The sequence below is a fragment of the Thunnus thynnus genome, chromosome 12 (assembly GCF_963924715.1).
Source record: "Thunnus thynnus chromosome 12, fThuThy2.1, whole genome shotgun sequence".
In the NCBI taxonomy this organism is placed as follows: Eukaryota; Metazoa; Chordata; class Actinopteri; order Scombriformes; family Scombridae; genus Thunnus; species Thunnus thynnus.
In genome coordinates this window covers 2,346,324-2,374,171 of record NC_089528.1, presented here as the reverse complement: position 1 = coordinate 2,374,171, position 27,848 = coordinate 2,346,324, and the positions used below count along the sequence as shown (strand labels likewise).

Here is a 27,848-nt window from a genome sequence, read left to right as displayed (position 1 = left end):
GTTTATGAATATAATAACCTGATGTCTGTTTTGATCTTGTTTATCAAATGCAATACCTGAAAATGAAGATAATTCATCACATTAATGCACAAACAATATTAAAACAGTATTTCCCAAATATTAAAGTCATACCTGTCACTGATAGCAGACATATTTATATTGTCTCACAGAATATATTGTCATATTGCCAAACCCTGATCCCCGTCATGGGCAAAATGCTGTTTTCAACCAACACACTGCTCCACCTGAGCACACCTGTTGCTGAATTAAAGCCCATTTTGGACCAAAAGTGCCAGGAACTATGAAACCAAAGGAACTCATCTCAGGAACCTAACCTGGAACTAAAAGTCCCTGTTGTGCAGGCCTGTTTGTGTTTCCACCACATCCGAAGAATCAAGCAGATCATGCAAATTAGACCCATGAGAAATTAAAAAACGAGGCAGCATTTGAAACACAGTATTCACATATGAGGAAACAACACAGTTTTCCTGTTTTTACTGCTGATGACTTGTTTGAGTTAATGAATGAATGAAAAGGAGAAATGCAGAGGAGGAAATAAAGGAGAATGAAACTCAGAATATCTCTTAACAGTAAATCATCTGCTGAGTATTGATTATTTACTGTATTTCTGCTTTAGAACTAAATCACCATGAAACAAACAGAAAATAAAGTTATACTTCACTCATCCACTACTGCTCTACTGCCTCTCTCTCTCTCTCTCTCTCTCTCTATCTCTCTCTCTCTTATTTTTCTGTGGCTATTTTTTTTTTTTAAAAGAGTCAGGAAGCCGACAGCAAATCTTTACTTTTAACATCAACAAACAAAGTGATACGTGCTCCCCTTGTACTATATCGATACTAGAGTATTTCCTTGTTTTATGAACTTAACGATGCAAAGGTTGAAGGAGTTGTGTGTCTGTTTTTGACCAGTCAGAGATGGTCATCCTGCAAACCTTTCCCCTAAAGTTCCTGTACTTTTGGAAAGGAATACCCCTCCTCCCAGTCAGGGACCTTTTTAGCCCCTGGGACTATCCTACCGGTACTAAATTTAGACCCTGGTTTCTCAGGTCGAAGCACACGTTTAGTCTCTGAGTTCCTCAAAAGGTTCTTGGTCCTCTGGGAAAGTTCCTGCAGTGGAAACACCCTTTTACAAAAGGAAGCTTTTTAAACTCATAGCAGCTCTGTTCACATCACTGGGAGACACTCATTAACTGAAACTGATGGCCGCTGATCACCATCTTACATGTCAACTTGTGATGTGATTTTGTTTCAGTAACAACTAGCGTGACCGACGAGATTCTAAACTTAAACACATCAGCGCGCAAAGTTGTATTAACATCAACAGCTGAAACAAGAAGCAATGCAGGATAAAACTTACAATGTTTGTTTAAATCTAGTTTTATATGATTTTTTTTTAACATAACATCTGGTGCAAACTCTCAGTACTTGACACAATTCAGTCAGAACTCCTGCCGATAAATACACCACTGACAACTGAAGGAGCCTCAGTCAAGTTAGTGCACTGAAGAACTCACTGGTGACACTGAAAACACATGTACTATTGACAATTTAGTGAGTGATATGTGGAAAACTGCACTATTTTCAGTCCTGTTGAGTTTTAAATGTAAATTATTTTTTTTTATTTTACATAAACTGTTGTACTGTCCTATTTTGCTTACTTTTCAAATAAGAATATTCTATTGTATTACACGATTACCACTAATGCAATATCACCGCCACTGCTACTATTATAACAACATCAGTTACACCACTAATACTACTATTACTAGACAAGGAGGAATGAAGGCAAAAGACAAAATAAAAGCATCAGGCATTAGGACAGAAAAAGAGAAAAAAGGTTCAGTTTCACACTTTTTGAATATTGACATTAAATGTTAAATTCATGTCATGCTTCCCAATAGAACTGTGCTACGCCATAATTACAAAATTTAAGAAACTCAAAAAACATAAATTTTTCATCTAATTTAACTTTTAATATGTGATCAAACTGATTCTAAACACTACAGCAAGATGCAGCCATGTAGTCTCTATATGAGTCTACATGGCTGCATGGACCACCTGTTAGTGTCCTAAATTTATCCAGCTTAACCATCGTATCAAACTGTCTTCTTGTCATTACGATTCAAGAAGTCGGTGCATGTTATTTCCTGTCTCATAGCTCACTTCAGTAACGCTTGATTTTTCAGGTCCCTTAATTTCCTGTACATTTTTGGAGTAATTTACAGGTATTTAATGGTTAATTTTTAGGGTATTTTACATAAATAGTGGTGCAATTTGGTACAAACAAAAAAAAGGGTTTAGTTGTTTTAGTTGGTAAGCACCCAATCAGTTTTTAAGAAAGAATTTAATGTAGCTGGACACACAAAACTACACACTGAAAACTTTTCTCTCAGTTACAGAATTGCTAATTGCTAACTTATTAAAAATATATGCAAATTAACCCAAATATAATAAATGGCCACTTACCAACTAAAACAACTAAACCCTTTTTCTGGTTTCTTTCTTATAATTTGTATCAAATTGCACAACCCTTTCTATAAAATGTCCTAAATATCTACCGTTAAATACCTGCAAATTGTTCCAGGAAATTAGTATCAAATTAAGGGACCTTTCAAATAAAGTGTTACCCTCAATAGTGATATGCGAGTCCTGGATAATTACAGTGTGACAAGTAGCTAAATATTTCTGACCTGAGCTGACTCAGGTCAGGTAGAGTGCCACAGGTTTCAGGTCTATATGTGTGATGCCACATAGTCACCACAACAGAAAAAAAAACATTTAATTTGACAGTTCATCATTTATGTACATCAGGTTCAGGTAGGATTACCAAGGGTCTGTTTCAGATCAGGTCCAAAATGTTGGACCCCTGAAGACTTCTATTGTGGCCTTATTTATTGTTGTTCTGGATTAAAAATCACTGGTTGTTGTTGATATTCCCTGCTAAAATATATGAGATCATTCAAATAACTTATTAATAGAAAATCGGAATGAACAGATTAAGGTCTATATGACATTAATTATCAAACTGCACTGCAGACATAAGCTGACATCTTTCCATCCTGAACCACATTATGACATACAGTGCATGTTATGACAGAAACTGTAACAACAATACAACAAATATGGTGGCTCAGATCAGCATAGCGGTGCTCGATAGTATTTCCATGACATTCATTCACAGAACATCACAGTAACTCAATATAAAGGACTCAAAATATCCCACAATGCAACACAAAAAGTAGAGTACAATTGAGGGTGACCAACTGAAAGCTATAACTACCATCATGTTAGTGTTAGTGCACGGACAGGAAATCTGCTGAATGCATGCTGGATCGAAGAAATGACCCCACAGCCTTCAACATCTAATCTAAAACTGCATAAATATATCTACAGCTTTTCCACAGGTCAGACATGTCGCTGCGTCTGTCCTCAGGTCAGGATCTGATCTAAATTTAATTGTAGTCCAAGTTAGGTTTGGCAGCAGGTGTTTCCAGGGAGCTCTGTTTACATGGAGCAACACATTTGGTTTCCACACATGCGTTCATGCAAGGATCTGAGTGCCTTTTCCACAATAAGGAGGGAACAAGTTAAGTCAAATACTCTAATAGAATAATAACATGCAATGTGCAGATACAGCATGTTGTAAGGAATCCAGCCAACTACTTGAAGAAAGACAATAAACTGTGTTACACACACACGAATGGTTGTTCACTCCCTCATTCTAAGATAAATCTGACTTAAATATTAGGTGTGTTAACTGAGACACCAAAATTGTGTATCTATATTCATGGCACCCATCAACTACTCAGACACATAAAAAACACTTTCTTCATATATATGATAATGAATGTTATTTATCTATTCATATTAATTTATTTTAAATTTTAAATAAATCTACAGGGTTTACAGCAATAATATTAGCTTATAAGTATCACCCCAGCTTCTAAATAAAAGTGATAATAAACACGTTACTTCATCACAGACGTGACTAGTGTGAGGGTGTTTGTGTGGTCACCGGGCACGTGCACAATCTTTTTGCTAAACTATAGTTTCTAAAAATAGAAATATTATGTTCCAACAGTGACTAACATGAGCAGGCACCCTGTCCCCCTCTCACCTCCATCGCCGTAGGTCTCGACGCCATATCCGTCCTGCAGTCCGTTACTCCAGGTGCCCTCGTACCTGGCTGGTGTGTTCAGGCTCTGCCGAACTCCGTACCGACCCTTGAACCCGTGAGCCCACTCTCCCCGGTAAATCCACCTCCCCTTGGTTTCCACGCCGAGCCCGTGTCGTTTCCCCTGGGTCCAGTAGCCTTGGTACACATTGCCGCTGGGCCAGGTATAGACGCCGACCACCTCGAAACCGTTGGACCAGGAGCCCGAGTACTCGCCCTGGCCTTTGGGTCCGGTGCACACACCGTGGCCGTGGGCTTTGCCGTCCTCCCAGCCTCCGCAGTAGGTGCCACCATCGTCAAAGTCGAACCGACCGCCCGTCATTCAGACACGGAGGGTGAAAGTACCACTCGGAGGCGTGTAGTGAAGTCCAGAGTGTGTAAAGTTATTTCAGATGCGGGTCCTGTTGGCAGGGTAGCCCCGGTGAGGATGCGAGCTCTCGGCGGAGGAGTGAGGAGGGAGCGGTGCGGGATGGCGGCTGGGCGCATCGGCAGTGCTGTGTCGGTTTCTGAGAGCGAGACGTGGGATGATGAGAGGCGGCCGCCACGGCTGCCAGAGTCGCTCCACTGCCGAGTGCTGGAAGACTCTCCCACTCCCCCCTGGAGTGGAGACTGCCAATTTTTCCGTGATGCAATGAAACGGTACTTCCTGTGTGACTTTTCAGAATAAAGGCCAGAACATATTCAACCAATGTAGAATAAGCGGGAGGGACATAATACATTATATATGGTCAATATCATACATAGAGTAATCGCCTGCTGTGGTCTCATACAACCGCAGATATGAACGGGACAGCAACATTATTTGTCTCATTATAAATAATATTTAAAAAAAAACTCAGTTGTTGACAGTTGACACATTCCCATCATTTCACGATTAACATACAAGGAAGATTTGGAGCCTATAGTGACCCACAAGCCTTTGTACAAACCCAGCCACTATCACATTGCAAGAGTCCAAGCAGTTCCATGTCTACTTTCTGGCTATATGATTATACATAAATGTGTGGAGAATTATGCAGCATGTTACACAATACACGATTAAGGTTTGAAAAACAGTTTTGACAGGGCCAAGACAGACATTTTTCATATATGACAGTAAATAGTATGAATAGTATGAATATCTGTAGCTTTGGGACTGTTGGTCAGATAAAACAAGAAATTTCAATAAACTAGTTGGGTTCTGGGAACTTGTGATGGCTAATTGTTACCTTTTTCTGTCATTTTATAGACAAATCAAGTGATTCATTTAATTGAGAAAATAAATTAGGAGGTCAATTGGTAATAAAAATAATTGTTAGCCATGGTTGATATTGTGCTTTAGCGGTGAATCTTGGGAGTGCAGGACTCCTGGGGGTCCGGGGCCATGCAATCCAGTCTTGTCTCTATGTAAAAATAATTCTGTGATTTTTCATCCACAAATGAACTGTGATTTTACATGTTAACTGTATTTAACTTATTTTAGTGAAGTTTTCCTTTTAAATTAATATCTCATGTTTCTTTACAGTAAAATTGCATCATAAATATATCTGCCCTGACGAAAATTAACATCCCCTTCATATTCCAGTGACAATATATTTTATATAATATATAAAATTATCTTAGTCTTGCCAGACAGCTGCCTCTTACAGGGCTTGTTAGGATAGTTTGAGCCCTGCAAAGCTCAGGGCTTGATTTTATTTTATTTATTTACTTGTTAATAAAAGAAGTTAGTAAAATATGTTTTTGAGACTGTACAGCAACTCTTGTCTGCAACATATTAGGAAGGGCAGAAATAAAATTTGTCTATGTTTTCCCTGTGCAGACATAAAACAGACCCCAGTCTATTTGAAGCTGTTAAGTTGGCTGATTTCTAAATTTAGAAACGACACCACCTGTTCTCACTGTTGCTCAAACTACACATACAGCTGCAGCAGAATTACACTGGGAATAAAGAACACATACAAGGGACTAACCATTACAAATTAGATCACTGTTTTACCCTAACTGTCCTATTGACAGTACGTTACAAAATGCACAATTTCTCAAGAGCCTCAAAAAATGTACTTTTAATTTGAAAACCACTCCACTTGTACTTTTTCCGTTAACTGTGACTAGCTTCATGCTGCTCTCTGCCTGTCTACAGGCCTGCCTCACATGTTGATGGACAGTTTTCATGTCAGGCCAGTCAACAGCTCTCATTGATGCATTTAAATGATCCTGACATGGTTCTCAGCTCAGCCTGTAGATTTGACATTTTATGCTGCTGGCTCGAAATACCTGTAACATGGCACACTTTAACTCGCAGTGTATATTTTGAAATCAGCTTATATTAACATTAAGACCTGAGAAACCACAGCTTGATATAAACACACACCTCAGTGATTTTCACAAACAGCAGTACTGGTTAATAGATTGTGCTGATGGTGTTGAACTATTGTGATAGTGAACTGTGAATGTTGAGTGTTGTGATTTTTATCAGATGCAAAACAATGAATCCAATGGTAAACTTTATGTAACAGAATATTAATAATGGTAGGAATAAATGTCACATTTTATGGTTTGGTATTTGTTTCACTAGTATTGCATTTGTAATGTCATTGAAACATTGATGATCTGCTGATGCTGACATGAAATCATTTGGAGCTTCTGTCAGCTTCTGTCAGTACTGACACCCACAAAGGTTGTTGTTGTTACAGGTTATTTAAACTCAGGAAACCAAGACCATGGCAGTAACACTGTCCCACTCATGCCAGCTGTTCAGAGAACAACAAAGGTGTATTTCCATGCATTGTCCAACACTGCCATCTTCTGGACATTCAGGTTGGTAAAACACAGCCTGCTGCTGATTTTGAGTTTTCTTTTTCTCCTAAATGCTCCACGGTTACAGGACTAAGTTAAACTAAACGGGGGCACAGATACATTATCCAAAGTGCAAATGCAACTTTAATTTAAAACATTAAAAAACAAACTAACTAACAAAACAAACAAACAAAAAAACATTTCACACAACATAACTTCACACAAAACTTTTACTCCTGAGGAAGATAAAGACTCACATTAAATGCTCACATTAGATCTTAAATCTTTCTTTAAAACCATAACTTACATTTGCGAATAGGCTGCTTTTCTTTATCTGACAATGATCAGGCAATATATATACTGTGTATTTCAATTGGTGACCACTTGGTGCCATCTAAAAAAATCTCACTGAACCAATGAGTAAGTCATGAGCCAGATTAAATTGCTTTCTAAAATAAATTACTATAGTAAACAATTTAAGTCTAAGCTGAAAGCTGCTGCGTCATTTCTATCTGTGGGTTGAGACTTTCAGGTGTGTTGAACTGTGTTTTTTTTTTTGCTTTTTTCCCCCCTTGACAGGTTAAAATACTCTGAAATGTTGAGGAGATGTTGGAAACCATTCAACTTTTCTTCAGTGACAAGGACATATTGATAAATTGATTACCTGTGAGCATCAAGACAAAAATTAGGTCTTAGTAATATAGAATTCTGACATAAAGAAATACTGATTTTTTTATGTAAGATGTTGAAAAATCTGAAAGCTGAGTCTTTCTAAGTCTAAAATAAATTAAATTTACACCGATGGCAGATTTTCTTGGCCACTTCTGGACAGAACAAGAAGCCCATAAGAAGAAGCATTATAAAGTTGTCATGGTCAACATGTTACACATGTCGCCTGTTTACACATGCAGAAGACACAGAACAACATTCTCATTCATTTGGATGGATGATAGTCCAATAGTCACTCTCCTATTAGCTCTGCTTTGGTTTCCATCAGCTTCTGAGAAAAATATGTGTCTCTTTAGCTGCTAAATGAACCACTATGTTCACCGGCTAGTCTCTGTGTCTGTCTGCTGTTTGCTGCTGAACAGGTAGTATACAGTAAGTTTATCAGAGCTTTTTTCACTAAAAACAGGTGATGCCTACAAATACCCTGTGGAGTTTTCTTGTAAACAAAGTTATTATTGCATTTATTTTCCACCAAAATGGCAACAAATGTCTTGAGTGCATTTCCTCTCATAAAACATGTAAAAAGACAAATTCTTTTTAAACCTGCTATGTTATATCCATGTCTTCAGTCTTCTTCTTTTCTGCCTTTTGCTGCTGCATTAGACACATTTCAACTTTTAACCGTATGGATAATAAATACATTTTCTGAGCACCACAAATAATCCAAAATTATACTTTTTATTATCACAATTTGCGCCATTACCTGAAATAAAAATGAAGGTGCCCTGTGGAGTTTATATGCACATAAAATTATGTTTACATTCAGTGTTTCTACCAAAACTCCTGTATCCTTGAGGTATAACAAATGTTGAATGCATTTTCTTCCTCATAAAACATTTGCAAAGCAGATTTTGCAACAGTTCAAATCTTGTTTACATCTTGGTTTACTAGCTTGCAGTCTTCTTCCGTGCCTTTGCTGATGCACTGCTGTGTGGGCTGTGTATCATGTCACTATGTGCTCATGCACAAGCGTACACAAGAACTCTTGTAAAAAAAAATATTGCACCATTGCGCTTCTAGTGGCCAACAACTCTTTTCTTTATGGACTTAAATTAGGGCCATACATTGGATCATGCAACATTTTGCATGATTACATTAAAATGTGTGAATGTGTAAAAAATATCTGAACAAATAGACTTAATTTTTGAATCTGTAAGGAGATCTGTAGCTGTGCATGACATTTTGTGAACAAATGAAAAAGATTTCCACAAAAAAAATTTCCAATGTGTGAGTGCATAAAGAAGGTATGCACAAAGGTTTAGTCACAATGGTTACAAAAAAGGTTTGCAGTTACACATCTATCTGTTTGTGGGTGGAAAAAGTTCAGAAGTTTACAGCTATGAATCAAATCTATGAGTACAATTTATTTTAGGCAATTTATTGTGGCCAATTAACCTTTCCTGTGTGTCTTTGGAGTGTGGGAGGAAACAGGAGAAAACCCACGCAGACATGGGGAGAATCTCCACACAGAAAAGGCCATGCGAGCCAGCAGGAGAGTATAAAAGATGCATTTTGGCACTCATAACCAGTGTTGGAAGTAACGCTATTGTAATTCCACTACAAGAAATCTAACACAATTACAATTATTAAAATTTAAATGGGCTTGTTACTTGTTACTTTTGTCTTACATTAAGATAGTGGACAGCTGCAGAGAGTAACAGACAAACACAGCCTAACCTTACTCCTCGGATTTTCCCATTTATGATCTAACGTCACCTGACCTTACGGTGACACAAGTGAATCAATCAATCAGCATTAGACTAACTTAGCCCACACAATGGCCGACAACTCAGGCAATATGAGCTTGCTGTCCTGGAAATATGGACATTATTTTTCCCTCCTCAAGATCAAGGACAAAAATACACTAGTGAGGTGTAGTCTATGTGCAGGTGGCCTATCTATTATGTCTATTGTGATAAGAAATTACTGTCAAATGTCTGAGGAACCATTATTTTATTTGACACTGCCAAAAGAGTATTAAAACTGACTTGATTTGAGGGCCTGTGGAGGATACAATAAATAGGCCTGTCAAAACATATCTATTGTATTTTATTGTTCCACTACTTACTTTTCATCATAGTGATAATGGATACAATGATAGATAAGATTTGACAGTTGTCTTATCCCACACTGAGCCACAGCAACACTAAAATAATATAGCTATGTCTGCATTGATAAGAAGGTTGAAGCAGATATTTATAATACAAAAGTTACTTTCCCTAGTGAGTAATTACATTTATATGCAGTAATTGGTAAAGTGATTCAATTACTTTTAAGAGAAGTAACTAGTAACTGTAACTAATTACTAATTTTCAGTAACTTCTGTAACACTTCTCTTCACAGAGCTAGGATGAGTAAACTGTGGCGGGTTGTAGTTGGTTAGCACTAGTTCAGTATGTTTCTGGTACACAGTGACACTTAATGTGAGTAATGTTAAAACCTTGATTGTGTCCTGGCTGTAGAAGGTGAGAAGCAGTTGTTTCCATTACCATTAATAACAAAAGGAAAATATTATACAATGTTGGGACAACAGAAAAAACATAGCAGTAGGCGCCAACTTGGCAGAGAGTAGTTAATCATCAGTCACTGGAGTTTATATGAGTAGAGCTGTGAGAAAGAGGGCTGCACACTCACATTTATTCCCTAAGTCTCTCTCCCTCTGCCTTTTATCAGCTTCAGTGTATCAGCCAGTGAAAACAGCAGAGAGCTGCGTCATTGTGTTTTTATAGAAACTATGATTTCAGCAGTGGGTGTGTTGCAGGGGTGCAGGGGTACGCTGGCTCTTTACTACAATGTTTCATGCTGTTGTGTTGGAGCCTGTTATTTTTAAAGCTGAACACACATAATCAAAGCTTCCTGAGGAAGAGAGAATAAGAAATGCTGCAATACACTAACCCTCAACATCAAGTTTAGTGTAGCTTCATGAATGGAAACTGAATGTCAAAGCGAGAGCTCACCTAAATTATAAGACATGTTTTTGCACAACTCTAGTGGCATCTCTCCATGGAGATAGTTTTTGTTTATATAGTCCAGTTTAAGATATCGGTCTCTGAAATTTCTGCCTCTGCCACATTATAATGACATTGAATAGAATTTAGTTTGTGCTGCTCCCAGCATTGAAAAATGGCAACAAGAAAAATCAACAGCAACATCTCTTTCCAGTAACAGTCCCTGTTATTATCCAGAATTCTGGATAATCCACAGAACACTATGTGAAATTAATCTAATCTCTAAAATAAAAATAAAAATAAAAATAATGAGTATTAAGGTCCACTTACTAGATTTTGGGGCTTTCAGTCACATTTCACAGTCTTCATTCTGCAAATGGAGGTTTCATCATAAATTTTACAAACAGAGAAGAACTTGGTTATCTTCTGCAAACATCTTTAAATGTATCGTAATTACAAAATAAATGAGTCCCTTCTCTCACTGTTCCTCAGTTTTGATTCCAGCCTTTGTCTCTAATGATGATTAAATATTGAGTTTTAATTGAGATATTTTTATATTTATAATATATATATATATATATATATATATATATATATATATATATATATATATATATATATATATATATTAGAATTATAAGGTTCTATCTATTTCTCAGATAGAACCTCACAGTTAGAAGCTTCTATCTAAAATTCACCTGACCATAAAAAACCCTTTGAAAAATAAGATAGGGTTTTGATACTATATATTTAGAGTACATTAAGGGTGTCTGTTATTTTGACAAATAAAAGTGAACTGTACTGTATATAGCACTTTAAAATATTTGACTGTGAGTTTACAGAAAATTACTGGCTACTAGTTGCATTACTGTCACAGTAAATTTTAATTTGTAATTTTAAGAAATATGTGAGTAAATGGTTTTTGGTGGAAAAAACATATTAGACAAATTATTCAAAACAGTATTTTTATATATCCTTAATCATTTCTTGAGGGGATTTTTAATGAATTAAACATACATTGTACACTTGACAATAATTTTGGCCACACTTTGGTGTCGTAGGGGGCATCTTGATGTTTGAGAGATCTGAAAATATTAACATACACATTTAGACAGATTACACAAAGGTAACACTATACTGAAATAGTAACAGTAGATAAATATTTTTACAAATTAAACTCCCATAATGTTCAACAATGGGCATGTTTACATCCACACTAATATTCCACTATTATTCCAAATATGACAATATTCTGAATTTGATATGGATCATGTAAAAAGCATATTCCTTTTGGACATTCTGAATTAGGCCTTATTCCAAATGCAGCATTTTCCGATTAAAACATACGGGATATGCTAGTATTATTCTTATTTTAGGAGCATTCTTTGGACATGTATACAGTGCATTCGGAATATGCGTCTCAGTTGGGGTTTTTACTGCAGTTTGCAACACACAGCCCTCTTGCCTGTTTACTCCTGTGCAGACAAAATGACATATACTGAAGCAGAAAGGCAGACAGAGGAGAAGAATGAGAGGAGAGCGGAGAGCTGCCCAGGGTGAGCTGTAAAAACAGAGAGCACCTTCTCCACGATAGGGATGGAGGGGTTTGGTTATTATCCTGACTGACGGTGATGACTTGGTGTGATGCACCAAAAACGCTCAGCAGTGTAGTAAACATAATGGGACAACCTAGGTAGTGGATGTGCCTGTAACTATAAATTTATAATATTAGTCATATCAATGTCACTTATAAATATCAGGCAGCAGCTCACTAATGATTTTCACCATGCTGGTTTACTTCACTGCCTGTGGAGATTTTGTGATTCCCGTTCCCAGTGGGGCATACAGAAACCCTGAAAATCCTCTGCATGTAAATGGGAATATGAGTGGAATATTAATTTTCATCAGCCAAAGCCTTTTTTGGAATGAGGGCAAAAACCAGAATATTTTGTGCATGTAAATGTGGTTGAAAGTACTAAAACATGGTCTAACCGCCAGTTGGTGTCGTGTTTGGGAGTGACATGTCCAGCTGTCCCAGATTGCACAGGTGACTGGTGGAATGCTGCAGGTGGGCACATTACTTGTTTAAGTGGATTGTGAGCAGGGGGACGTTCCATCAAGCTGGCTAATGGGATAGCCTGGCTTATTTCGATAAGCTTCTGTCAGAGTCTGCTCTCCCCCTCACCTGTTGCTGTGGGAATCATCCAATCATTCAGTCTCACTCTCTGCTCTGCCACACCCCTCATTAGTTCAACCACCTTCACCTGGCGCTCCCACCTGCTCATCATCTGCAATCAGCCAGTATATAAGCTGCCTCGGCCCACTCCCTCCTTGTCAGATTGTCTACACTACTATGCTCAGTCATCTTGCTCTCTTCACTGGACTGCCTTCCTGGTTTCTGATCAGCTTGTCTTCGACCATCGCTCCTCGTCTCTGCCCCGGTAAACCCACCAGCCTTCTGTCCCTGACTCTGAGTTCTGCCTGCCTGTTCCCTGGTCTTTGTCCGCTGTGGGAGTTGAGGATCGGGGTTCAAAAACTGTGTTTCTCCGACCGTGCTAATATTTCCTTGACATTGTGTGAAATAAAGACTGCTGAGTTTAAACCAGTGTCATTTGTGCTGCTATTGGGTCCTTCCTATACCCGTGACAGCTTCGCTAATTCAAGTGAGAGTTCCGTTCCATCACTGCGGCTAATATGAGTCCCAGCTCAGTAACCATGTAACGTAGTCAGCAGAACTAGCCTGCCCCTTTCAAAGAAAAATGTCAGAGAAAAACAGACGGAAACAGACTCTCAAAAGACGGTTCCATCAAGTGTCTTTTCGCATTCGCATTACTTGTCTGTGTTCAGGAAACATAAAATAGAAGAACTGTGAGGGACTTTTACAAAAATACTTAAGTAAATCCCCATTTTATTTGTGGTCATTCCTGTATTGGACTGCACCGTTTTATTTAAAAGCTTAGCGTTTATAATTTAAGAAATAAAAGTGTGCCAGCGTTATTATGTAGTTATTTACTTAATCATTCACTCATTTTGTTCAAGCTGTGAAGACAAAAATAAAATTAAATAAAGTCCAAACCATGACCTTCTGCTGTGTTTAAATGTATACTGCCTGTTTTCTGCCGATGGGGAAAAGAAGGAACTTGTCATTGTCAAAGGTCAGAACCTTCCGCTTCAAAAATGCTCACAATGCGTTTGAAACAGCTGTACTGTAAATTCATGTAGGCTAATAAATATACAAATGTCAGTTAGATGGTATTCTACATGAGAAATAAAGAAAAAGAAAAGGTTACGATATTATAGTGATACTTGACCCGCACAGATGTGATCGTTCTAAGCGGTTTCTTCATCTCCAACTGCAACTTAATTTTTAACTTTCATTGACACTTGTTAATGGACATTTTGTGAAAGGGAATATGTGTCAAAGAGTTTGATAATGTTTGTAAGTTGGTTCTCTTAAGTTGCTGACACTATAATTTTAATTATACATCTGATATTATCTAGCCTAGTGATAATATAACCACAGTCACTGATCTGAAGGGCAATACTACTGAATGAACCAAGAGCCAAGTGCCGCTCTTCACTTTCCCCACCCATACTCATTAAGCTGGATGTGGGATTGAACCATCAACCTTCTAATAATAAATTCACTCCTCTAACCTTTAGGCCATCATTACCTGCCTACAGGTATGCATTTAATCTGTCATCAATTTTGTGCCAAGTCATCTCCTTCACCTTGTTAATTGTAGCAGTTCTGCCCTTTTTGGTGAAAACTCCTTTATATTCTTCATATAGTGTCATCAGCGGGTTTGTTCTGCTGCTAAGAAGAAAACCACTTTAGTTTTTTCCTCTTTTCAACAATCGACTGTTCTGGGCTGCTTATGTACTCTGTGCATGCACACACTTCAAGCTTATTCCAGCCTGGATGGACTTAGCGTTGACTAGACGCAGCTAAGCTGCATTATTGGAACGTCTTGAGCCTCAAGTGAAAGTTGACGTTAATTCCAGCCAGGCTTTTTCAAGTAAGCGCAGCTTTCTTTAGCTGCGTTGATGGAACACCCCTCAGGAGTAGTCACTTGTTGGCTGGTAGATGCAGCAGCAGGTACGGTGGGTGCTGGTAGATGCTGGCTCTCTACAACAGGGGTGTGTTGGCTGGCAGCTGGGTAGCTGTAAGGTTGACTGATGGTTACATCAGCAAGATCAAGTAAGAGTGACCCAGAGACAGATAACTCGCTGGCAGGTGCTGCTGTTGCATCTGTCTTGGAAGATAAGAGTGATGAACTGCAAGAAAACTCTGTTGCAGGATTGCTGGTCAACAAAGCATAGTGGGTGGGTGTGGTACCCTGTGTGAGCAGAGGACAGCATCAAGAACATCACCTGCATGTCACCAGAATTAAAACTTGTGCACTTAGTAAGCTTTTTTTGTTTTTATTTTTTTAAGAACAGACTGTGATGGCTGTGGCTCAGGAGGTAGAGCGTCAACTAATTGGAAGATCGGTTCAATTCCCGGCTCCTCCAATCCGCATGTGGAAGTATCCTTGGGCAAGATACTGAAGCTCAAATTGCTCCTGATGGCTGTGTCATCTTTGTATGAATGTGTGTGAATGATTAGATTCCCTCTGATGGGCAGGTTGGGACTTTGAATGGTTGCCCCTGCCATCAGCGTATAAATGTGTATGAATGGGTGAATGTAACTCGTAGTGTAAAAGGTGTTTTGAGTGGTTGGAAGCCTAGGCGCATGCAAGTACAGTCCATTTACCATTTATTGTGAGAATATGATATATTTACCACAGGGTGCTGGTGCGAGGAAAGGTTAGATCCCCTGACATGTGCAGTCGGTTCTATTCTCTCCTTTTTGCAGTGTTTGCTGGAAAGTTCACTGTCTATGATGCTAACGCTGTCGGTTCACCTCAGCTGCATGCTGCTTTGCAGTGACTGCAGTGGAGTTACTCTAAGACAAAATCCCTCCTTTGTTCCCGAGAACATACGGAGTTCTTTCAGGTCAAGGATTATTCAGCTGGATGCATTTTGTCCTCCACCCTATGCGGGGGACAGGGAAATGAAATTGCATCTGCTTTACCTAATTCATGCATTGGCATGCTATACTGAATGCGCGGCCTCAATCAGATGCACATGTCAGCTGTTCATGCGCTATGGGAATGGTGTGGCAGGTAAAGCCCTAGCCAAGAAATGCCTTGCTAGGTAGCTTTTTGAGTGCATCTCCCAAGCCTATAGGCAGGCAGGAAGAGACCCTCCTACTGTGGTCTGCGCACACTGTAGATGCAGTGTGGCAGTGTCGGTGGCCTTGTTTAGTGGGATGAGTGTTGAGGACACTCATCATATATGCATGGCAATGTTGTGGTCTTAGCCTTACTCGTCCATACTGTTCTACCTCATGGACATATAGGGCTCCTTTTCAGGGTCTATGCTTGCTGGAACCACTCAGGACTGGTGAAAAGGGTGGGTATGTGTCAATTGTGTTTCATCTGACCCCCCCCACTGAGCATACACCTGCATTTTTCCATGCACCTTTATGACCCAGATATGAGGTGTGCAGGGGGTCTGTTGCTTGTTGGTCGACCTCTGTGAGGTTAGGCCATGGCTCCACCCAGTTCAGTTGCATACTACATGGGTTGCCTGGGGGCCCCTACCTCTCTGCTCATGCAGCCTTGGTTATAAAAAGTAGGTGGGCTGTGGCGACTAACCTTTAGCATGTCAGGATCATTGAGGGTGGGTCTGATGTTCTGTCATGGCAGGGTGTTCATTCATTGGGCTCCACTCACTGTACCTATAGAGTCCAGTGGCGGGTGGAGCCTGTGTGAAATAGACTGAAGGTTATGATATTGTAACCCTCGTTCTATAAGTACAGGCAGAACCCTCCACCTAGAGGCACTGCCGCTCTTACAGCACTGGCTGAGGAGGTTGTGGGATGGCAGACAGTGGTCTCGCTGCCTTATATACTGTGGGCTCTACACGTATTCAGGTACACACGTCCTGATTGGCTGGCTACGTTTATGCAAATTTCAGTGGGCGAAAACGTGAGTGTGATTGGAGGAGAATAGAGTCGAGTGGAGGGCTCCACCTGTACTCATAGAACTAGGGTTACAATATCATAACTTTTGTTTTGAAGCCTGTAAGCACTGAAACAGAACTCAAGTTCTGAGTTTGTGAGCTTTCATTGTGAGTCATGTAAGCTTAAAGCATTCTCATCAGGGTAGTATGCACAGTTGAGCACAACTTAAGCAATTCAATCAAACTCCAACATAAGATTAGTAAAAATTATATCTGAAACATATTAGTAAGTAATTAACCTGTAACCTGCACTTTAATGCTTGGATTACTGCTTTCACGGCTGAACACCTGTTGTTTTATATCAACAGATTATTATAATCCTACTACCACAGTCTACATTTTTATGATAGCAGTCATACTGTTAACCTTGTGCATCTTGCCAAAGTCAAATTTGGCAGAGTGGTTTGTTTATAGTACTGTTGCTATGATTTAGTTTTCTAGGAACAGATTGTTGAACTTTTTGGTCAAGAAAAGATGAAAAAAACACATTTGAAATAAAGACGTATGCCTCCTGACCAAGTCTGAGTTTTTCTTTATATGGTAGTGAAGGCTCTGAGCTCTCCTCCTACACACACACACACACACACACACACACACACACACACACACACACGAATACATACTATTACACAGCTCCAAAACAGACCTATGAAACGGTTTCAATTCAGTGATATGGTGTTATATTTACAGTTCATCTTATGGTGTCGAATACATCTTTTTTATATCCACACAGCACCTGATAGGCTGCTGTAATCTTGCAGTGAAAGTACTGAATGTTCAGTAATTCCCAAAAGATTGTGAGTAATATCCAATGCATGACCTCAGCATGTGATGACAACAAAACAACATTCCACCAAAGAGAAATCAGTGCTTTTGAATGAGTCACTTTTCACATTTTCACTCTGTGTTATTTTGTAGCATCTGCCATCATATGATTATATAATCACATAACAACTGCAGACAGTGATGAATGAATACTTCCTAGAATGTGTTAATCTTATGACACATTAAATTATTAATTAGATTATTAATACTGAAGCATCAATGTGTAAGCAGCATATTACTATTGTAGCTGCTGGAGGTGGAGCTAGTTTGAAATACAGTGGAAACTGCTCATGCGATAATGCTTAAAGTGATCACCCACTAATATGGATCAAAAAGCTCGGGACAGAATCATTCCTATACAAATTTGCTTACAACAATCAAGTAGTCTGCTTACAGTGTTCATTTTGGGTCTTTTCATACATGAAAACATATGGAATTTTTTTTTTTTAAAACTATGGTGATTCAGTTTTACTCCCATGATACATGTATGATATGCAATTACTGGCTGCGGCACCATTAGCAGGCGTTGCGGCACACCTCCACAGGATTGTGTGGAGGTGCAGGCTGTGAGTGTGTTTATTTGTAACCGCCATGAAACAATCAGAAAATAACATTTTATTCCTTTCATTCACCTGCTTTCTCACTACCACTGCTCGCTCTCCTCATCTACTGTCTAGCTAGCTTCTCTCTCTCTCTTTCTCTCTCTCTCTCTCTCTCTCTCTTTCTCTGATCTTTTTTAAAATGAGTCAGGAATATGACATTAAATCCTAACTTAACTTTTAACATTATCAAATGAAGAGAAATGTTTTCCCCTTTTCCTAGTAATGTTTTTGTCCTCCCTCATGGCAGGGTTGTACAGCTCTAATCAGTCAGATCGCCGGCTATGGTTGGGCACTGCAGTGTTACGGGTTGCGTTTCTCCAAAAGTTGATTCTGGTTCAACTTTCTTGCTGTGGGCCACTGCGGCCCCCACCCCCACAGCCTAAACACACAACCCATCTGCTGCCAGCTGGTTACCTGTGGCTGGTGCAGAAATAATGATGGGAAAGAGAAAGTCATTGTCTGTGAATGAAAAACATAGTCTCCTTGATGCTTATGACAAACACGAGCCATCAAGATGCAGCAAAACAACAAGCGTTTGAAACAGCTGTACTGTATTTTGAAACAGTCAGTAAAATTCAGGTAATAGCGAAGCTGACCCGTTTCATTACTTTACATTGTGTAATAAATATACAAATGTCAATTAGATGGTAATCTGCATGAGAAATAAAGAAAAAGAAAAAAATTTCAGTTATAATAATCATCCTCTTATAGTGATCAATTTGACCCAGACAGACATGATCACTGTAAGTGTACTACACTGAACTACACATTTAGCTAGTTTAGTCCAGTGGTTCCCAACCAAGGGGTCGGGCCCCTCCAAAGGGTCATCAGATAATTCTGAGGGGTTGTGAGATGATTAACGGGAGAAGAAAGAAGAAAAAACAAAGTTCAGATACACAAATCTGTATTCAGTTTTTTGACTTTTTCTCTGATCTTTGATTTTTTGTGAAATATTGGATTATTTGAACATTTATTGAAAAAAAAAAAAACATGTGAGAAGTTTAGATAGAAAAATCACTATTTGGTGGAGCTGTTGACAACTCAGACATCTGAAATGTGACCCTGACTACACATTTCTTTTTGTAAGATGTCAAAAGCCAAAAAGTTTGGAAACCATTAGTTTCATCTTTAACAAAGTGTTGTATTTTAAAAGCTTGTTATGTTGTCCATTGTGTCAAATTTTTATCTGAAAAGTAACTAAAGCTGTCAAATAAATGTAATGGAGTAGAAAGTACAATATTTCCCACTGACATGTAGTGGAGTGGAAGTATAAAATAGCATAAAATGGAAATACTCAAGTAATGCTGCATTCCGAATCACATACATCTACTTTTTACTTTTAGTTCATACTACAGCTGCCCTTACAAAGTACGTACTGTTGCATGCAGTATGCATGCAGTATGCATACAATTGGGACATACTACTTCATCTGTTATTCCAGATTCCGTCATTGCACTGTCAATGCTCTGCCATTGGTTTGTGCTCTCTCAGTGGCTCAGTCGATGTGATGTATCTTCTGCTGTCCAGAGGATTGTGGAAATATTCAGAAAAGCATGCTGGCTTGCATAATGCAAAATGCGACTGGATGTAATAGGACGTCCTGGTACTTTTGGCATACTGCATTGGACATACTATGTATTGGGACAAACTAAGTGCCCTGAGATGACTTTTGCTGTGATTTGGCACTATATAAATAAATTGAATTGAATTGAACTTAATCTTTTCCTGGCATGCTAAATAGTATGGTAGTATGGGTATCAGATCGCATCCCAAGTATCTCAAGATTGTACTTAATCCACTCTGACACAACCCAGAAAAGCATGTTTCAGCCTTAACCCAAGGCCTTTTTCACAGCTGATGTTTTGACATGTCCCTGCAGGAGAAGCAGAGGTGGATCTAATTACATAAATGATGCTTCTCATTACCTGTAAAACCTAACTAGATGTTAGGTTCAGAGGCTGCATCCTTTGAAGGCTGTGTTTGAGGACTGCATGCACCACAGTGGTGTGACCAAGGCTGTTCCATTTCAAAGGCTCCTTCAAATGTGGCTGAGAAATGCAGCCTTCTTTGCCGAAATTTGGAGGATCCAACGAATTGATCCTTCAGGATTGAATCTATCCCAGAATGCAGTCTACACCAACTGGCAGCAGCAATGGCAGAGATTTTGAGCAAGGCTAAACTGTTGTAATTTTCGCTGTAGGACTGTCAATATATCACTTTATTAAGTTTTTAGATTCCCAATATGGGGTCAGTTTATCCAACTATGACCTATAAATCTGCTTAGACGTTTTCGGACATGTGAAGCTTCATGTTTTTACTGGACAGAACAACAGCGCTGCCTCTGGGGCTCTATATGTACAGGTATCACTACATTTCAATAAATATAAAGGTATTAAAAGAAAAGATCATTCTATGTTAAATTTAGTTTTATTTTATTAAGCTACATAAGAGTTTGGATTTTTATTATAGCTACATTACAGTATCCTTCTGTCAATGAGGTCATTTTTTTGTGAGAAAAAAAGTGTTAGTGGAGCTTTGAGTTGAGAGTATTTAGTCAGGTAGTTGTGTTGAAGCTGAGCTGCTGCTGTCAGCAAGAGAGAGAGAGAGGCAGAGGAGAGGAGAGCAGAGAGAGAATGGTTCTCTCTACTTGAGAGATTAGTTGAAAAATAAAAAATATTGAATGAATGTAAATCAAGTAATTGTTTATTAATACATTGTTTATTTCATTTGCAGTGGTCTTAACCACAGCAAAATAAAGTACATAAGGAGTCAAATAACAGGGTTATAATAAATTTTATAAATATTAGAAAATGTGTTTACGTATATTTTGGTTCAGCTGAGCAGGGAGTCCCTGTTGGTGCTGTTGGACCTGGCTGTTGGGCTGCCAAAATAATAAAATTAAAATTCTTGACTCAGTTTCTACTATCTGTGTCAACTGCAGTTGACAAGGTTGCTAGGTGACAGGAGCGCTGCTTCGTGACACAAGGGTAAGGGTGGGAACAGCTAGTGACACAGCTGGAAATCCTCTGTAGACCAGACTGTCTCATTTAACAATGCTTGGTTCAGCTTCCGCAGTCTACGAAGACCACGCCTTTGTAGACCATGTCCTTCGAATGATGCAGCCCATGAATTAGGACACAGCCTCTGCTGGATTTCCCTCCTTTTGCAAACACACCACCCAGCACACTGTCTGTACTACTGATATCCCAGAACAAGAGTTTGAAATGCAGCACACAGCAGCTGTGTTGTGGTGTATTGCATCATGTAAAACCCATAATTCAGACCAAACATGCCATCCAGACAGGAGTGGAACTAGTTCTATGGGGCGCTTTGAAATAGGACAGTGGTATCCTTACATTTTGACATGTAAGGATACACCACTGGGTGAAGGGGGTTTTGAAATACTGATGGTGAGTGACAATAGTCAAACTGTCTGCTGTAGGAAAGTTCTATTCCCAGTTTAGCTCCACCCAAAGTCAACCTAATTTGGTCTAATTAGATTAGATTATATTAGATTAGATTTGATTAAATTGACCATATTTTCCACCTCAGTGGAAATTTGTCTTTAGCTCCTCCCAAAGTACAGTAAAAGTACACTACACATAGCACAACACACCATTAAAAAACATGCAACATGCACAACATACAATAGTGTAAATGAGCAGGTAGCAGCAGATGGGTATAAATAATACCAAAGAACAAATCTTATATAATGACAAGTGTTCCCTGATGCAATCAACCAGATTAAGTGGAAACGTGTGGGGGTGCAGTGCCCAGAACCATTTTCTCAGAGTACTTGACTTAAGAATCAAGAATAATCTTTTGCATATGAACTTAGTTTATGCCATCAAAGTTTCTATCTGTCTGTCAACAAAAGTTTGCTCACAGCAGGAAAAACACACACATTCCAGCAGCTACGTAAAAGCCTGGAATTCACTTAGGAACAACTGACCACACTAGCTAAAGAAAACAAATCCCTCCAACAGTCCGTTACCACCCTCACAACTCAGCTTGCCTCCATGGCTAAAGCAAAGACATGAAAGAAACCATACTCGATCTATAATCACGCAGCATGGGAGACAACTTTGTTTTTTCAAGCATCCCAGAGCGAACACATGACAAGCAAACAAATCTCAACAAACACAGTAAATGACATTACATTACATCGAGTACAACACATAAGAGCGAAAAACCCTGCAAACAGTGGCAAAATTTGAACATTTCAAACAAAACAACAGGTACAATGTCACAGCAGACAACTGAAAGGCACAGACTATGGACTTAAGGACCAGTTCCCCCAAGAAATCCTGGACAGACAAAATACTACTCCCAATCAGAAAACAGAACATGCAAGAAGGAAAAAAGCAGTTATTTCAGTCGATAAGTTATACATTGATGACAAACTCTTCCGTGACAATAAAATAACCCCCTGGCTTTTCTAGCTGCCCCCTCACCCTGATGATGATGCTGACTTGTATGATTTATGAAAATGCTCTACATGTTCTTCACTTATGGAAGAACACTTGCTTACCCATCTACACATAAAAATACAGGCAAAAAAGCCTTAAGGTACTCAACCACATAAACAAATTACAAGGAGATATATGCCTTTTACAAGAAACTCATACATCTGAATCTGACTGATCATAAATTAAGAAATAAATTAAGAACACCACAATTTAATCAAATCTTCTCTGTCCATTTCAACTCCAGAGGGGTGGCCATTTTAACCTCTTCCACTCCTGTTCCCCTACCATAGACCCATTTTTGGGGGGAACAGGGGATGTTTATGGGGAGACAGCTGATCAACAGTATATACCACATAGAATTTTAAAATTTGAGATGCAGTTCAGCACTGTGTGTCAAGTTTTCCTAGTAATAAATTTGTAATGAACATTGTGTTTTGGTTAGGTGCCTATTCAAATTTTGAAAGTTTAGAGTGTATAAGGGTTTAGAACATTATGATGGAAGTATATGATGGCCATTCCGATGCTTAATTATGTCTCATAAGTTGTTGCAGCAATTTTTGGGTTGATACTATTTGTTACACAGATTTGGTGCAAAATGTAACCATTTTTGAACACTCGAGAATTGACAGAAGTGGTCAAAATCCCTCCAAAATACCACATTAAAACACCAAGACCTTGAGGAACACCACAGAAAAATTCATGCTGTGATTTGGTATCAAAAACTTTTGACATTTGGACATTTCTGTAAGAATTGCATTTTTCAGCAATTGGATGGTGAGCACTGTTCTGGAAATTGCTCAGAAACCCCCTTATTGTCAACCTAGGAAAGCCATACATCCTCTGAATGCCCTCAGTCTCTAGTTTGCTTTTGTAAAGTTTCATGAGGCTGTGATTATCCTAGAGGTCACAATAGGTTGTTTTATACAGTGAGGTCAAGTTTAAAAAAATGGTCTTACTACAATGAAATGGATCCTATGGGGACTAACATCACCACATTATTATTTCTAATTGACATTGTGGGTGTATGTGATGTGCTGTTGTGTGTAGCTTTGTTTTTTGTGTTTTGTATGGTGTGTTCTGTGTGTTTGTTTTGTTTTGGGTTTTTTTGTTTGTTTTTTTGTTTTTTTTGCACTGTTTGTACTGTTTGTTGTTGTGCTGTTGTATGTTTTGATTGTGGGGGACTATGGATGCAAATTACCTTCAAGCAAACTCCAGTGTAGTGCATCTTCAATGTTTAAAACTGCACACTGTCCCAGTCAATAAATCAAATCAATAATATACGTGCTCTAATGTTCCTATTTATTCTATGTCACACAGAGGGTGGCTTACATGGTTTTCTGATTTTTTTAAATTCTGTAAATCATTTTTAATCTGGGAAGAGCTGAAATAACTTGCAAAATATTGCTGCAAATACAATGCACTTGTTCAGCATCCCCATCTGTAGAACTTTGCAGAATTTGGTTACCATGGAATATTACATTTAAGAGATATGGCAGTGAATAAGTAATATGTTGGTGTTTTACTCATGACCACAGGGTGGGGCTATTGGTGCCATGATTCAATATGTTGTGCAGATTCTCATGGAGAACTTTTGTACCAAGTATCATTTTATTAAAGACAACAGAATTGAAGAAATAACATGTTATAATTACTGTGGGTAGAATTAAATCAAATGTTACACACTGGTGCAGTGTAGCTTTATGTACAACATTCCCAAATTTGGTTGCAATCCAATTTAGCATTGAAGGGTTCTGGCTGGTTAAGGGCATCATCCACACCTTCAAAAGTTTATCAACCAATTACAAACAGTAAGCGATACCCAGAAATAAACTCATAAGTCTTTATATTTTTGTGAAAAGTGTTTTTTAACAGACACTAAAAAGTCTAAAATTATTACTTAATACTGTGGTATGTGAATGCTGGTGAATATAGTATCTTGTGGTGAAGGGCATGGTGCTACAATATACGTTTTGAACTCATTATTTGCATATTGAGGTAAAGAAAATGTAGAAAAACATAGCATTCATTTTGATTTGGCATGTTGCTTCTTGACCACTTTTTAGCATTTTTCAAAATTATGCAGTGGGCGGAGTTAAGCTCAGACCTGGGTTCGGTTCCCTCATTTGCATATCAGCAGTTCCATCCTTTAATGTGTCAAGAATGTTGATGACATCACACACATCTACATTCTGAATGTTCTTAACTTGAAGAACTCTTGCACATTCTCAATCATTTGGTATCTGATTGCTCAGCTGTCCAAACCCTCTGAACCGACATATTTGTTCATTGTGTTCGACAAACCTGTTTACTGATTGTTTACTTTACTGATTGATTGTTTTTTTCTCTCTGTTGAAGACTGACATCTCTCAAAATGGACGCCAACACTGTCTTTAAACAAGTCCAACAAATGAGACCATCCTCTTTCTCTGAAGAAGAGCAATGCTGCTACCAAGCAGAAGTAAGTCACTGTCAAATGTAAAGGTACACTGTTCAATTTAATGTTACATTTGAGTATAATATGGTGTTGCTGTGAGCTAATTGTTTGCTGAATCTGTCTTGCAGAAGATGATGCTCAGGCAGTTTGTGCTCCTGAAGCAGCAGGATCAAGTCCCCGATCATTTAACTGTCAGACAGATGATGACTTGTGATGAAGTCAAACTGACTGTTTATTTGCATCATATACTGATAGAAAACTGACATGTTATATTACAGCCTTTTTTACGAACATGTAACAGTTGTAGAAAATAACAATATTTTTTTATTTTTACAGGTTTCAGGAAATGATGATGATGAATGATGATGGCAGACTCGAGACAAAACATCTCATGGCTGAACTGGTGAGTAAATATAGTGAATCTTCAGACTGTAGTTTGATATGTAAACCTGTGTGTAACACAAGTCTACTATAAACCTTTATTATCTTATTGTTGAAACTAACTGAATGTTGTTGACAGGCCTGGACAACAGCAAGGAGATTCTGTCTCAGTCAAATGAAGCAGGAGGTCCAAGAAGAGCTGGACGAGGAGAGGCAGCTTTCACAGCTGCTGAACAGGAAGGTCACACTGGAGGGCCTTCAGATGTTTGTTACAGTCTTCCGACCAAAAGCAGAGGAGGCTGTGTGAACATATCCACCATCACTGTTCAGCAAGCTGCTGAAATATTTTGGTGGATCTCACATTCCTCCCGTGTCTTCAGGGGATGCGAAGCCAGGAGAACTCTCTCAGAGCAGTCATCCAGGAGGTGATAAACACCACTCTGAAGTTCCTTCTGGAGGAACCAGAGTCTGCAGACCAAATTGAAGCAGCCATCATTGAGGTTGGGAGACTGCTGAGTGACTCAGCAGCTCCCTTTCTGCCTCAGTACGGACCTCTCTCTGCAGCTCCTTTACTCAGGGTCTGCACTTTAGCACCAAGATTCATGGTCAAATCCATCTTAAAGGATTTTGACCATCACTCCAAGACCTTTCTCATAATGGACTATGATGACAGCTTGTTCTCTGCAAGAGAGAATGTCATCTTTGCAATCCAGGATATGGACAATAGAGTGCAGACTGCCGCATGCAGACCTCAGCCTCAGCTCAGCACGTCGGAAGGGTCACAAGAGGGACTTCTGGAGGAGAAGGAAGATTCTCCAGAGGTCTCACTGGATGAGACAACCACTGTGAGGACATCCATGTTAAGATTGGAGGCCAACATGATCGTTCACATGGAGCCAGAGCTGGACCAAAAAGTGGGATTTCTGGAGGAGAGGGAGGCTTCTCCAGACATCTCCAGACGAAGTGACAGCCACTGTGAGGACATCCTCATCCTGAAGACTGGAGACCAACGTGATTGTATACATGGAGCCAAAGCTAGAAGTCCTGCAGGAGGAGTTGGAGGACTTCGGAGTTCAGAGAAAGATGAAGAAGAAGAAGAAAGTGTGTGCCTTCTTCCATGGCATTTGGAGGACAATGTCATGCTGCTTCCATTGTCCCTCTGAAGAGTAAATAATAGCAATGTCTCTGTGCCACGGCAGACCAAAAAGCAGGACTTCTGGGGGGGAGAGAGGCTTCTCCAGGAGTTGCTGCCACAGAGGACCAAAAAGAGGCACTTCTGGAGGAGAGGGAGGCTTTTTCGTAGATTTCTGCCACGGAAGACCAAAAAAAGGGACTTCTGGGGTGGGAGGGAGGTTTCTCCAGGAGATGCTGCCACAGAGGACCAAAAAGAGGGACTTCTGGGGGGGAGGGAGGCTTCTTCGGAGGTTTCTACCACAGACAACCAAAAAAAGGGACTTCTGGTGGGGAGGGAGGCTTCTTCAAAGGTTTCTGCTACAGAAGACCAAAAAAAGGTACTTCTGGGGGGGAGGGAGGCTTCTCAAAGGTTTCTGCTACAGAAGACTAAAAAAAGGGACTTCTGGGGGGGAGGGAAGGTTCTCCAGGAGTTGCTGCCACAGAGGACCAAAAAGAGGGACTTCTGGAGGAGAGGGAGGCGTCTTCAGAGGTTTCTGCCAGACAACCAAAAAGAGGGACTTCTGGTGGGGAGGGAGGCTTCTTCAAAGGTTTCTGCTACAGAAGACCAAAAAAAGGGACTTCTGGAGGGGAGGGAGGCTTCTTCAAAGGTTTCTGCTACAGAAGACCAAAAAAAGGTACTTCTGGGGGGGGAGGGAGGCTTCTCAAAGGTTTCTGCTACAGAAGACTAAAAAAAGGGACTTCTGGGGGGGAGGGAAGGTTCTCCAGGAGTTGCTGCCACAGAGGACCAAAAAGAGGCACCTCTGGAGGAGAGGGAGGCGTCTTCGGAGGTTTCTGCCAGACAACCAAAAAGAGGGACTTCTGGGGGGAAGGAGGTTTCTCCAGTTGCTGCCACAGGAGAGGCCTTCCTCTCCTCCAGAAGGGCCTCTTTTTGGTTCTCTGTGGCAGCAAATCCTGGAGAAACTTCCCTCCACCCCAGAAGTCCCTCTTTTTGGTCCTCTGTGGCAGAAGCCTCCCTCTCCTCCAGAAGTGCCTGTTTTTGGTCCTCTGTGGCAGCAACTCCTGCAGAAACCTCCCTCCCCCCAGAAGTCCCTTATTTTGGTCTTCTGTAGCAGAAACCTTTGAAGAAACCTCCCTCCCTCCAGAAGTACCTCTTTTTGGTCTTCTGTGGCAGAGGCCTCCCTCTCCTCCAGAAGGGCCTCTTTTTGGTCCTCTGTGGCAGCAACTCCTGGAGAAACTTCCCTCCCCCCTAGAAGTCCCCTTTTTTTAGTCTGCAGCAGAAGCCTTT

The 27,848-nt window shown here is 39.6% G+C and overlaps 2 protein-coding genes across 3 annotated transcripts in view; one reads left to right on the top strand and one right to left on the bottom strand.

The window, feature by feature from the left end:
* LOC137193589 (junctophilin-1-like) overlaps nucleotides 1–4,758 on the bottom strand; it is a 56,112-nt gene extending 51,354 nt beyond the window's left edge. Inside the window, exon 1 of the mRNA XM_067604816.1 lies at nucleotides 4,138–4,758. Coding sequence (XP_067460917.1) covers nucleotides 4,138–4,516 — 379 coding nt within the window. The 5' untranslated portion in view covers nucleotides 4,517–4,758. The remainder of the gene's footprint in view (nucleotides 1–4,137) is intronic.
* Nucleotides 4,716–26,915, top strand: LOC137193590 (uncharacterized). Of its 2 annotated transcripts, XM_067604818.1 has the most exons (5): nucleotides 4,716–4,833; nucleotides 6,870–6,993; nucleotides 24,970–25,072; nucleotides 25,177–25,451; nucleotides 25,569–26,915. In XM_067604818.1, exon 5 carries the CDS (start codon nucleotides 25,813–25,815, stop codon nucleotides 26,590–26,592), a length of 780 nt encoding a protein of 259 aa, XP_067460919.1. In that variant the 5' UTR covers nucleotides 4,716–4,833; nucleotides 6,870–6,993; nucleotides 24,970–25,072; nucleotides 25,177–25,451; nucleotides 25,569–25,812; the 3' UTR covers nucleotides 26,593–26,915. The 2 variants fall into 2 exon arrangements, with proteins under 2 accessions (XP_067460919.1, XP_067460918.1); XM_067604817.1 differs by lacking the exons at nucleotides 4,716–4,833; nucleotides 6,870–6,993 and having other exon boundaries at nucleotides 24,849–25,072.
* The last annotated feature ends 933 nt before the right edge of the window (nucleotides 26,916–27,848 follow it).

What these genes read in the sequence shown, in the direction of transcription:
- LOC137193590 (XM_067604818.1), top strand. Translation starts at nt 25,813, where the DNA reads ATGCGAAGCCAGGAGAACTCTCTCAGAGCAGTCATCCAGGAGGTGATA.